Here is a 14357-nt window from a genome sequence, read left to right as displayed (position 1 = left end):
AAAGTGAAACATCTCACCAGGAAAACAACTGATCTGGAGAACAGATCAAGGAGAAATAATATAAGAATAGTTGGACCACCTGAAAAATATGAAAAAAAAGAATCCTGACACAATATTATAAGAAATTACCAAAGAAAATTGCCCTTAAGTTTTAAAACAAGAAGGCAAAGCAGAAATAGAAGAAAATCCACTGATCACCACCTGAACAAGATCACAGGAAGAAAACTAACAGGAATGTCATAGCCAAGTTTCAAAGCTCCCAAGGTAAGGAGAAAATATTGAAAACAACAAGAAAAAAACAATTTAAACATCATGGAGCTACAATAAGGATTACACAAGACCTAGCAGCTACTAAGCTGATCTTGGAATACTATAATCCCTAGAGTAAAAGAGCTGGAGTTAGGACCAAGGATAACTCACCCAGCAAAGTTAAGTATAATCCTAAATGAAAGAAAATGGATATTAAGCAAACTGAAAGACTTTCAGGTTTTTGTGACAAAACCCCCAAAACTTAAGGGAAAATCTGACATATAATATTCTGAGAAATATAAGGTAAACATTAAAAGACCAATTATAGAGGACTCAATAAGGTCAAATTGTTTACTTTATATATGTGAAAATATTAGCGGTACTCTTATGATTGTCAACATTATTTGGGTAGTTTGAAAGAAAGGCTTGGGCTGAATTGAGTATTATGGGGTGATTCTAAAAAAATAAAACTATAGGGAGGGATAAAAAGGAGTAATAGCTCATACAAATGAGACATTAAAGGAAAAATTGATACAGAAGAAGCTCCCCTGGGGAGAGGGAGAGTATAGCTAAAATCTTACTCTCACTGGGAATGGGTTAAAGAGGGAACAATATACATATATATGTATATTTAGAAGGGTATAAAAGTATTCTAAATTCAGAAAGAAATGAGAGGGCAAGAGGATAGGGTTGGGGGAGAGGATCAGGGAGGGACTTTTAGAGGGGTAGGTAGGTTAAGAAATAGGAGGGCAAGATAGTGTGTAGAAGTAAAGCAGAAGAGTGAGGAGAGACAGGGTAAATAGGGTGAGAAAGATAGTGAGGAAAAAATGGGAAGGAGAATGTGAATGGGATGCATTTACCCACAACATGGAAATGGATAGCAGATTAAAAATATGAATTCAACAATATGCGGCTTTCAGGAAACATTGTAAAAATAAGAGATACACACAAAGATAAAATAAAGAGCAGGAATAGAATTTAGGATGTAAAAAAAGCAGGAATAATAAGCATGATCTCAAAGTTAAAGTTAAAATAGATTTAATCAAAAATGAAAAATAGAGAAGCTACACTATGTGTCAGCAATATTATTCAATATAGTTTTAGACCATTTTAAATACCTAGACAGTATAAAGTACCTGAGCATATATACCTGTCAAAATACACACAGGGGGGCAGGTAGGTGGCGCAGTGTATAGACCACTGGCCCTGAAGTCAGGAGGACCTGAGTTCAAATCCAGTCTCAGACCAAACACTTGACACTTATTAGCTCTGTGACCCCAGGCAAGTCACTTAACCCCAATTGCCTAAAAAAAAAAAACCAAAAAAACCCCCCCAAAAAACAGACACAGGAACTATATGAACATAAATATAAAACAATTTTTATACACATAAACTCAGATCTAAATGATTGAAGTAATATTTATTGTTCCTGGGTAGGTAAAGCCAATATAATTTTAAAAATGACAATTTTACCTAACTAATCTATTTATTCAATGTTACCCCAATTAAATTACTGAAAATTATTTTACTGAGTTAGAAAAAATAGTAACAAAGTTCATTTGGAAGAATAAAAGGTCAGGACCTTCAAAGAAACCAGGAAAAAAAGATGTAAAAGAAGTAGAGTCAGCAGTATCAGACTTTAAACTACATTATAATGGAGAGCATTGTTGAAGTGTAAAAAGGATAATTTTGATTATTTTAAATTAAATTTTTCTTGTATAAATAAAATCTATGTAGCCAAGAATAGGAGGAATGCAAAAAACTGGGGAAAAAAACTTACATAGACAATCTCTCAGATAGGATGTAATTGGGTTCAAATACTGCTGTGGTGAAAGAAATGATGAGCTGGTTGATTTAGAAAAACATGGAAAGACTTGAACTTATGAAGGAAGATGCAATCCATCTTCAGAGAAACAGATGACAGGTAGAAATAAGCATAGTATGGTCTTACATATTTGTGTTTGAGTGTATATGTGTATGTTTACAGATTATCTATTTGTACGTATGTATGTATATATGTATATATATATATGTATACACATATATCCACATGTAATTATAGCCTTCTTTAGGGTGTGGGAGGGGAACAGAGGAAGGGGAAAAAATAAAGTAAAAAGTGCACAGCAGAGAACAAAAGAAAACCAACAAGGAAGCAAAGAAAAGCTGGGCAGCTTTGAGAACAATATGTAGTATTTATTATATAGGTTTTCTTGAAATGGAAATTTATTGTTTTATATTGAATCCTCTCCTATGGTCTGCTGTGAACATGGCAATTTTTTTTCCTTTTTTCATTTTGTATTTAAGTTTAAAATAAAAAAAATTATATATACATACATTTGATGTACAACTTGTACAGTAACTACAACGTTTTTTGATGAATAATGATCTCTGAATCTAGTTTATACTGTTTCAGCTTAAAGGATGCTACTACATTTTGTGTTTAATTAAACATAATTCTTTCCCACCTATTAAAATAATGAGTCTATATTACACTAGTAGGAGAATTTCTATAAGAATGAGTAATGTTGAGAAGATGAATATCATTCAGGCACAAAAACTGCATAATGTAGATAGTGGCAGTAGATGACATTGCACGTGCTCTCCTTACACTGTCTGAGTCCACCTCAGAGTGTTTTGATACTGAAGGAAATGACATTTTAGAGTGGCAATACCAGGAGGCAGCATAGGGAAATAATATATGATTTTCCCTGAAATTTAACAAGAAAAAATCTTGGACCACTTCGATGGAAAAAATTAATATGTTAAAAAACATAATTATTCTTTAAGAGGAGCTTTCAAAAAACTTTTAGTGTTCCTGAAGCTTAATTAAATGAAAGGTCTTCATTCTGAACTTTAAAAAGCAAAATGTAGAATATCATTGAGATGACTGAAGACAGAACAAATATGTAGTCCCATAGGACTAAGATAGCATACTTTAAAATTTTCTTATAAAATGAAAAGTATTTTTGGACAACAAATGAAATATTCAAAAAGACAATTATCTTTTATAGGTTCCGCTAAACTCTATAAAGGGTCTATGGTTTCATTGGTTGGGTTATTCCAGTGACTCGACTGACACTCAAGGTCCATTCACAATCTTATCACAATATACTTTTCTAATCTTCTATTTTGATGCTCCAATCAATCAAAAATAAGAATATATTTTGTGTTTTTTATGCGTCAGGCACCATGTCAAGCTCTGGAAACACAAAGCAAGGCAAAAAATAGTCACAGTCCTCAAGGAATTTATATTCTAATGGGGGAGACAACACATGAATAATTAGGTACATAAAAATAGAAACAACAGATGGAAGACTACAAAACACTTTTTACATACATTATCTCTTGTGAACCTCGCAACAACCTGGTGATTTAGGTACTATGGGTATTATTTTTCCCCATTTAGCAGGGCAGAAAACTAAGGCTCAAGAAAGGTTAAATGACTTGCTTGTGGTCACAAAGTTAGGAAGCATCAGAGAGAGTAGTTGAGTCATCAGTACTCCCAGTTTAGCCCTCAATTTACTCAGCCACACTGCTTCCCAAGGATTTTCTTAGGGTAGTAAAGGGCTTTTAGTTCCTGTCACATAAGGATCACTGTTCCAGACACTGGGTCTAATTCACCATCCTCTCAAAAAAGTACATTTCCATCTTAGATCTTTGCTCTATTCCACTACATTATATAACCTTTAATGTCCCATTTAAGTCAGACATTTTCTATGAAGCATTTCATAGCTAATCCAGAACCGTAAACTCTGCCTCTTCTGAACTCACAAAACTTAATGTTTGTATATTTGACAAGTAATTATATATTATTGTTATTCAGTCATTCAGCTGTGACCAGCTTGGCAAAGATACTGGAGTGGTTTGCCTTTTCCTTCTCCAGTGTGTCCCCATTTTACAGATGAGGGGTCACTCAGCTAATAAGTGTCTGAGGCTGCATTTGAACTCAGATCTTCCTGGCTCCAAGTCAGCTGTATCCATTGTACCACCCAGGTATCCCAATTATATATTACTTAGTGCTATTTCATACACTGTTGACCTATATTGTTGTTTAATTCCAATATCTGCATATGGGTTATATCTTATTTTTCTTACTAGATTAGAAAGCTCCACATATGGGTAGGGAATACATTTTATAATTTTTTTGTATTCCTGGTAGGCCTAATACAAACTTTGTATGTGAAAATGTTTTGAAAATTGTAAAATGCTTTATGTAAAAGTATATTATTAGTTATTATATCCAAATTTCTTTTATGTACATTTGAGCTATATTTTAACACCTATGTCACTGTCCTCTTGTACTTTATGAGGCATATCTCTAATTTTCTGTGGTTGCTATCGTGTTTTTCCAGAAAATGTCCTTCAGTGCCTAGGATGAGAGAAAGACAATAAGACAATTTCTTTAAAAAGTACTGTGTAGTACAAAAATTCACGGAAATAGGAGTAGGGAGATATGATCACTAGATCTAACTAATTCATTATATAATTCTGGGTAAGTCATTGAACTTCTAGGGGTCTCAAATTTTTCATCTATAAAAAGAAGTAGCTGGATTAGATGATCTCTAAGGTTCTTTCAGCTGCCAATTCTATGTTTTTATGTCCTCAGACTTGATTACTCATATATTTATAAAATTGATTAGACATCAGTATTTAGTGAAAAGCCTACTAAAATGTCAGGAATTCACAAATTGACCTGATTTACACTATTATATATAATTATACTAAAAAAAGTAGGCAAGAACCAGATGAGGCACCTTTCATAGTTATGGGCTGTGTGTGTGCGTGTGCGTGTGTGAGTGTGTATGTATAGGGTTCTTAAATAAGAGAAAAAAATGGACATAAAGCTTAATATGGATAATTTTAATTACAAGAAACTGGAAACCTTTTGCAAAACTGTTGATTCAAGAAATAATTTTTGCATCAACTCTTTTTGATAAGGTCTGATCTCCAACACATAGAATCAACACTAATATACAAGGTCAAGGCTTTGATTTTAAGGTCTATGGGGTCAAATGCTATGACTAAACAGATCTCCAAAGAAATGATAACCATTAACAAGTATGTTAAAGATTACTCCAAATCACTAATAAGAGAAATGGAAATAAAAACACTTCTGTGGCTTTACCTCATACCCAGGAAATTGGCCAAGGATGACAAAGGATGGGAACAATCACTATTGGAGGGGATATAGAAAGAGAGACATACTAATATACTCTTGGTAGACCTGTGAACTGGTTTAACCATTCTAGAAAGTAATATGGAATTATGCTTAGAAAGTGGCTAAAATGTCTGTCGTCTTTGAGATAACCATCTCATTACTCATTATATACCCCCAAGGAGGGAAGAGTAGGGGATCTATTTAGAAATGAAGGTGATATAAATACAAAAGACATCAATAAATTTTTAAATACTTAAGTTTCAGCTTTATCACATAAGGTAAATCTTTATATGGCAGAGATAACTGTTTCAATAAAATTGCTATAAAATGAAATTCCATAGACTTGTAGAGCTGGAAGAGATTTCAACATTGAACCACATTTTTCCATTGCCATTTTGAAATAGAAATTATGTTCCAGTAGGGTTCAGGGATTGAGGAGAATCTCCTGCTTGATTTAATATTAGAATTTCAATTTTTCAACATTGGTAAAGCAGTTAATTCAACATTAATTGAATTCTATAACTGTAAGTCTTCGAGCTACACATGCAAAATTAATAGGAATTCACAAGCACTTAGAGAGAAAAGAGACCTTGGTGATCCAAGATGGTTGAAAGCCCTCATTTTATAGGTGAAGTAACAGTATCATTGAAGTAAAATAACTTGATTAAGTGCTGGACTGGAGTCAGGAAGACTCATCTTGCTGAGTTCACATCTGGCCTTAGACACTTACTAGCTGTGTGACCCTGGCAAAGTCACTTAACCCTGTTTGCCTCAGTTTCCTCATCTGTAAAATGAGCTAGAGAAGGAAAAGGCAAACCACTCCAGTATCTTTGCCAAGAAAACCCCAAATGGGGTCATGAAGAGTCTGACATGACTGAAAAATAACAACAAAACTTGATTAAGATGACATGGCCAATTAGTGGGGACCAAAACCTCAATTTCCTGATTTCTAGTACAGTGCTCTTTCCACTATGCCATGTTTCTTCATAAGGACATTGTAAAAGTTTTATGAGTTTATTATACTATGTTAATATTTAACATTAGTATTAAAATAAATATGTGATAGACATAAGATTAAAGAAAAGTGCTGGAATCCTTACAAATTGAAAATGAGACCTGAACATGAAATTATTTAATAGCAGAATTACATCTGTACTTCAAGAAAACAAATACATAGAAACAGAAATTATGTTTACACAATGTAAACTTGTTAATTTTCAGTAATATAACTACTAGAAAAAAACAAAGTGTAATTATATAAGTAAGATTAACTAGTAATTTTAAAGATGTAATACTTCTGCAAAGATCAAATAACCATAAGAAGTTCATGAGTAGAAATGTAAATTCACAGAGGAAAACTTCTGAAATTTAAAATGTAATGTTATATTACATTATAATAGTTATAGGAGTATTTTAAATATAAGTATAGCAATAAATTAATAAATGGCTTTCAAATGACAGAGAAGCGACAAAAATAGCTTCTTTCAAAGTAACTGAAGTTACTGAACTCAGACACTCCTGACCCAATCTTTGCTGACTTATTAAACATTATTACATAACGAATTAACTATAAATTCTTGAACTAGAAGGTTCAACCAATAAAATGTTGATGATCCATAAAATATGCAGATATAGACTTTTTCTTTTGTTCTGAAGGCATTAAAACTAATAAACAATAACACCAAATACAACCTATGTAATTAAACTTCTGCATATTTCTAATTATTACCAAATCACTAACCTGTTTAACATTCTTGGACATGGAACTTGGAACAATACAGTCATCGCTGTCAGTTATTACTGAATCAACAGCATCAGAATCTAGTCTTTCCTCTTGAACTGTTTAAAAAAAATGCTGATCATTAAATAAGGTTAAACCAATTACATTTTTACATTGCAAAGCAAAGAGAAATCTAATTGCATCACAGTGTGACAGTGACAAAATCTTCACTTCTTAAAAAGAAAATCAGAAATTAATGAATCTTTAACTTTGCATTTTTAAAAGTAAGATAAGTTTTAGGGGCAGCTAGGTGGCACAGTAGATAGAGCACTGGCCCTGGAGTCAGGAGGACCTGAGTTCAAATCCAGCCTCAGACACATAACACTTACTAGCTGTGTGACCCTGGGCAAGTCACTTAACACCATTGCCTAGCCAAAAAAAAAAAAAAAGAAAAAAAAAAGAAAGATAAGTTTTCAAATAAAGAAGGCATGATGTTCATAGGCCTGAAAATGTCTGGTATTTTACTTATAACTAAGAAGCAGTTTATGCATTGGAGAAAGAATGACTAAAATGTTCTCATAAGTACTTAATTGCTCTTCAGCCAGAATATTCTATGGACTGTCCTATTTTAGAGGTCAGTGTTACCTCTTTTATACTAAAGCAACGTTTCTATTACAGAAATCAGTCATGATTTGCTGATGGGTAAGACCAAATCAAATTCTATTATTGACAAGAGTTTCAAAAAAGTTGTGAACAATTCTTTAAGAAACCAAAAGAAGGGTGCAGAATCAGCAAGAATCAAGAAGATGTAAGGTGACATTAGGAATTAGGACAGATTTAGGAACTGAAAAGAACAAATTGCCTTTAACACGCTGGCTTGTTCTATCTGAATCATCTAGATATTCTTGGACCATGATGGTCATGTACTGTCATATTAATCACTTCGTAGCTCCTACCATTCTTAGCAGGGGACAGTGCATTGACAAACCAGAATTTCATAATAATCTACTTAGTAGTCATTTTGTAGAGTTAGGGATTCAGACAGACCAGGAACTTGATAAAAAATAAGTCATCATACAAGCACTTGTAATGCTTTAAGAAATGATAAAATGTCATTCAAGAGAAAGTAACTGGGAACATAGCCATCCTAGGCTAGTTACACTGCATATTTATATGAAGTAGTTTTATGAACTACTAGGACTGGCTTGCTGTCACTCAAAATTACTTATATGTGAAGTATACTCAAAAAAAGCTATGGTTGAATTATCTAATCTCAGTGCCTTAAACATAGCAATATGGGAGAATATGAATAGATGTGACCTTAAATCTAGGCATGAAATGCATAGAACCCTAATATCAATTGATCATATTGCAGTAATAACAATCTGGGTTTCTTATCCTATTTCAGTGGTAAAGATCTATATACTTCTACCCATTCTTTAGAGACCAGAAAAAGACCTCATTAACAAATTCCTAGTTGTGTTAAGAGACAAAAAAAATGAGTTTTTTAATATAAGGAAACAAAAAAAATAGCATTAAATGGAAGCAAGATCAGAGAAATGGGTGTTACTGAACTGTTTAGATGACTTTATGAAGGAATGAGTATTTTTATTATCTAAGATAATCTTATGGATAATTTTAATTTGTAAATCCATAAATTAATATTCTTCAGAATATGATTCTTTCAAAATAAGATATTTGCTACAAGTTAGCGTAAAAGGCCACTCAATATATTGAAGCCTGTAATATTTTATAAAACTGTGAAAATCTAGGTAAGAAATAATTTTTTAAACACTCAATTATACCATTTCAGGTTGAATCAATAAATCATTCAGTAGAGCCAGAATGAGCTCAATCCTATCACTTCTGTCCAGTAATAGCCAGCTTTTAACAAAGATGTTCGATGAGTAAGAACTAACACACCAAATAAAAGCAAAGTGTTGATACAAAAGAATGAAACTAAAGAATTTACTTTAATTGAGAAAAGAAAGCTACCTTCTTCTCTTTCTAACTCCTCACTAATTTCTGTGTCATCTTCAGAAGTAGTTGAACTTTGGCCAGCAAGTTGACCCATAGAGAGGTGAGAGAAATCCTCATCTTTTCCTTGCCACATTTCTTGAACATTCTCATTTACCTTCTCTACCATCCTTTCTGGCAAAGCCTCAAAAATGGAAAGAAATACAAAGATATTTATAGCCACTTAGGTCATATTTATAACATTCTTGTTTCAAGCCCTTGAATTATAAAACCATTTAAATTTAAGACTGAAAAATATAGCTGATATGTACATGATTTATATGACTTATGAGAAAATCAGCTGCTAAATAATGTAGACTGAAATGAAAAGCTCATTAATTATCAGCTTGCAAAAGTCTATTTGTTGGAGTGAAAAATGCATTTAACATAAGGCTTTAATTCACATATCCATTTAGTACTTGTCTTCAAAAAATATAATTGTGGCTAACTGTGAAATACTTAAAGCTGTATATTTTCCATTTCAAGTAAGCCATATATACACACATATTTTATACACATTAAAAATCTTTAAATTAGTGCATAAAGTAGCAACAAATTTTAAAAAATCTTTAAGATTTTTAAATAAATACTTATTTGGAATTTTCCAGACAGGAAGACTACACAGGATAGCCAATATATAATTGTGTTTGAACATTCATTCAATCTTACTTTCTCCATTCATCTATTCATTTCTTTGTCAGTGATTAATAGCATACCAGGGGTGCTGGACAGTGCTGAGCCTGGAGTCAAGAAGACTCATTTTCCTGAGTTCAAATCTGGTCTCAGACACTTACTAGCCGTGTGACTGGGCAATTCACTTAACCATGTTTGCCTCAGTTTCATTATCTGTAAAATGATCTGGAGAAGGAAATAGCAAACCACCCCAATATCTTTGCCAAGAAAATCCCAAAATTAGGTCATGAAGAGTAGGGAACGACTGCAATGAGAGAAAAATCAAATAGCACACCAATGGACAAGAGTTTATAGAAACACAACTCACAAGTCACTGTCTACAAGAATTATTTTTAGAAAGTGGAATTGTTGATTGTAATAGAAATCTTACCTCTGGAATATCTGGCACGAATGGAGCCTTAACTTGTAATTTCTTTGTAACCTTCATTTCTGGTGAAGCTTTTTGTACACCTTCATCTAAGATAGACATCTATGGAGCAAAGGATCATAGGTTTTAGGGTGGGAAGGGACTTCTTGGGGATGCTGTTGAGGGGATTCCCTTTCAGGAATAGGTGAGACTGTACAACCTCTTAAATCCCTTCCAAGTGTGAGGTTCTCAGTGATTCCTTGTTTTCCCCACATATAAAATTAACTAATTTATATATCTAGCTATCTACACACACATATATATATACACATCAAATTTGTGAGAAATAGCTCTGTGAAATTTATGTAGATCATTGGATGTCAGGAGATTTGGATTCTATCAAAAATTAAAAACTGTGTAAACTTGGTCCTATCATTTAAATTAACTTGTTCTCAGTTTCTTCCCCTGAAAAATGAAGGAGTCAAACTAGATGATCTCTAACTTTATTTCTAGCTTAACATGCTATTATAAACCAACATGGATATAGCACCAACACTAAAATACATAGTTATTTAGTTTTTATATTTTAATAAAGGAATATAAAATTAAGATCAGGAAAAAGAAGCTTTTATTAAAGTTTCATTCCTTCATGTTATATATTATTTTAGTCATTGTAGCTGTCAGAAGAAGCACATATTCCCTATGGTTAGCATCATCATTTAATTGCAGATAATGTAGTTTAATCATGTATTCTTCCTGTGTATATAAATATCCCTCAGTTCTCTCCCTGGCCATTACCCCTGGACTAGCCACTTTCTCCTCTTCCCCATCTTGACCCCTTGGTGATCCACCAGTTCAACTCTACACCATCTTCTTCTCTTGAATCCCTAGTCCCCTTATCATATGGACAACTGTGTTGTCACAAGCCTCAGCCTTGGGTTGTTTCCACCATCTTCTGCTTTCACTCCTCTATGCATGCTGCAGAACGAAGGTAGAGAAAATAACTGAACCATTCTCACTGGGTCCACTACAGATTTATGTTACACAACCTCACGATGGACCCTCACTGCTGCTAGACAATCCTGCTTTACCTCCCTTATCAAGTCTATCCCATTCTCTACGGTGGCTCTTCTAAATCTTTTTTATCCGTCTTCAAGTTTCCCATGGTTCCCCCTACCCTACGCTCTCAGTTAAGAACCTTGCCTTATATTTCACAGAAAAAACTGAGACCATTAACTGTGAATTGCGTATTGCTCCTTTTAGATGCCTTCTGCTACTATTGCCTCCTTCTCCTAAGTCTCACAAGAAGAAGTGATTTTACCGTCAATTTCACTTTCGCAATATCTCTCAAATATGTCCCCACCCCTCCTCAGACACTGCCACTACTCTGGTGCAGACCTTCATCACCTTACACTTGGAATATTATTCAGTAGCCTGCTGGTAGGCTTTGCCTGCCTCATGTCTCTCCCTACTCCAAACCATCATCTCTATTCAGCCACTAAAGTGATTTTTCTAAAGCACAGGTGTGATCATGTCACTCTGCTACTCAATAAACTCCAGTGGCTCCCTATTGCCTCCAGGAGCGAATACAAAATGATCTGTTTGACATTCAGAGCCCTTCCTAACCTTGTCCCCTCTAGCTTTTCCACTTTTCTTATACTTTATGCCATCTCTAGGCTCGGGCATTTTCTTTGGCTGTCCCCTAAGCCTGGAATGCTCTCCTCCCTCACCTCTACCTACTGGCTTTCATGGCTTCCTTCAAGTCCCAGCTAAAATTCCATCATCTACAGGGAGCCTTCCCCAATCCTTCTTAATTCTAGTGCTTTCTTTCTTCAAATTATTTCCTATTTATCTTGTACATAGCTTGTTTGTATATATTTGTTTGCTTGTTGTTTGCCCTATTAGATTGTGAGCTCCTTGATGGCAGGGACTGTCTTTTGCCTCTTTTTGTATCCCCAGAGCTCAGTGCAGGGCTTGGCACACAGAAGGCATTTACATGTTTATTGACTGACTATTGACTGACTCAATATAAATCTCACCTTCCATTGAAATCCAACTTTAATACCTCAGCATGGATTAGAGATAACTCTGGGTTCTTAAAATTTATGCCACCAGAATACAAGTTCTATCAGGTTTTAAGGAGGAAAGGTCTTAAATGTGGACTATGCTACAGAACAACTTAGCTAAGTTCAAAATGGCTTATTACCAGAATACTAGCCACTAGGTGACAGATTTCTTTGGTGACAGTAATGCATGTCAACTGTATACTATGTTGTAGAATAGCTGTGATCTGTATCAATGGCAGAAGAACACACATTGATGAAATTGCATATCCTTTGTAGTATATAGAAGGCTAATATTTTAAAAACTGAATTCAGGAAAAAATATACATCTTATACCAGTGAATATGGCACCTCGTTTTCTTCTAAATCATATAACACATTATAGAGATAGAAAATTCCTTTGAAAGGATTCTTATATACATTATTCTGGATTCTTGCTACTTACAGAATCTTGGTGTGGAGTGACATCCACAAAGGACACTTTCTTGTCTGCTGGGATTGTACGCTGTCTAGGTTTAGGTATTGGTGCCTGTGATAAACAAATACAGATTAAGCTGAGAGCAATGAATATCAAAGTACTTATTTTGTTTCAAAGCAATCTAAATTTTAAAGCAAGTTTTAAAAGCCAGATACTTACTACAACTGGTGTAGTAACAGAGGATGTCCTGTGCAACTTCTTATCAGCTTCTGATTCTTCTTTTTTAATAACATTTGTTAGGTCCTCTGGTGCTGCTGATGAACTTGGAAGAAGGTAAGTAAATTTCCATTTCAATACAACTTCAATTGTTCCTGTATGATGTTTCTTATGATCTGTTAATTCGAATATTCCTGTCAAATTACAAGTTAGTTTAATTTTCATATATACTCTTGATAGCCTGAAACGTTAAAAAGGCAAAAATTAAAGAAGGGCTCTTTAAAAAATTTTTTTTTTTTACTAGTTCTCTTGGAGCATGACTTCAGCTTCCTTACTTACTTAGAGAGTAAATTAAAGACAAAAGAATCTGTAATGGGTTCAGGCTTCATATAGATTTCTTTTTGAAGTTAAGGACTTTGAAAGAACATCTCAATTCAAAGAGATGGAATTTAATTTATAAATATTTTAATTTGCTGATTTTATATTCAAAGATAACCTTAGAAATGAGCTTTCTCCAAGGTCTGCCGTCTCATTACAACTAACATTCTACTCTACAGCCCTTCAAATACTTTTAAGAAAAATAAATGAAATGACTTAATTTTTAAAACAACTTGCACTGTCTGAGAAAATACTAAATATTTCCACAATAACAATACTAGCAACACTATTATAAATATCTATTTGCTCTGGGTTTTGCCCAGTTCAATTTTCAGGCTATAGAAGAGTAGCAGTATTAAAAAGAAATAAAGCAAAAATAACACAACAATTAAGTTTGTATATAAACATTAATAAAATTCCACAGATTTTTAGAACTGGACAATTAGCGACTTAAGCAACCCATATTTAAAGCAGTTGTCATTTAAAAGTATTCTGAACCTATTATTCAAATGCATGGGTTGGAATTTTTTTTTTTTGAGTATTGATTTGAAATAGACAATATAGCTTTTTGTTCATTTCAAAAGGGCATTATAGTTAGTATTAGGAAGGATAAATAGTCTTTCCTAATCTAACTTCCAGGGTAACAAAGGAGATGAATGACTTAGGAGTTTAGAATTCTCATAAAACATAGAATAAATCTTTCTGCACATTCCTGAATAGTAGCATATATACGGGGAGCTAGGTGGTACAGTGGATACAGCACTGGGCCTGGAGTCAGGAAGATCTGAGTTCTCCAACCTCAGATACTTGCTAGCCACATAACCCTGGGCAAGTTACAATCCATGTCTGCCTCAGTTCCTCATTTGTATAATGGGGACACAATGAAAAAGGAAATGGCAAAGCACACCAGTATCTTTGCCAACAAAACCCCATGGACAAAATTCCATAGGGTAGAGTTGGACACAACTGAACAACAAGAAAAGCATAAATTTAAATATCCCTCCCCCAAGTCTCAGTTGCCTCATCCCTAAGATGAGGGTTGTTTTTTTTTAATCACTTTCCTCATTCTATAATTCTAAGTAGTATGACAGCATTTAAAA

At 33.7% G+C, this 14357-nt stretch overlaps 1 protein-coding gene across 3 annotated transcripts in view; it reads right to left on the bottom strand.

Moving 5' to 3' along the window:
• RPGRIP1L (RPGRIP1 like) overlaps nt 1-14357 on the bottom strand; it is a 131397-nt gene that overhangs the window by 40401 nt on the left and 76639 nt on the right. Inside the window, exons 19-23 of one of the 3 annotated variants that reach the window (XM_027869632.1) lie at nt 12883-13073; nt 12691-12774; nt 10207-10305; nt 9123-9288; nt 7149-7246 (exon numbers count right to left, since the gene is read on the bottom strand). In XM_027869632.1, the coding sequence (XP_027725433.1) occupies nt 7149-7246; nt 9123-9288; nt 10207-10305; nt 12691-12774; nt 12883-13073 (638 nt within the window). The remainder of the gene's footprint in view (nt 1-7148; nt 7247-9122; nt 9289-10206; nt 10306-12690; nt 12775-12882; nt 13074-14357) is intronic. The other 2 variants (XM_027869633.1, XM_027869634.1) reach the window with 2 other exon arrangements.

This window comes from Vombatus ursinus, unplaced genomic scaffold, assembly GCF_900497805.2.
Source record: "Vombatus ursinus unplaced genomic scaffold, bare-nosed wombat genome assembly UNPS02014793.1, whole genome shotgun sequence".
Taxonomy (NCBI): domain Eukaryota; kingdom Metazoa; phylum Chordata; class Mammalia; order Diprotodontia; family Vombatidae; genus Vombatus; species Vombatus ursinus.
Note: the sequence above shows the minus strand (reverse complement) of the source record. Positions and strands in the feature narration are given on the sequence as shown.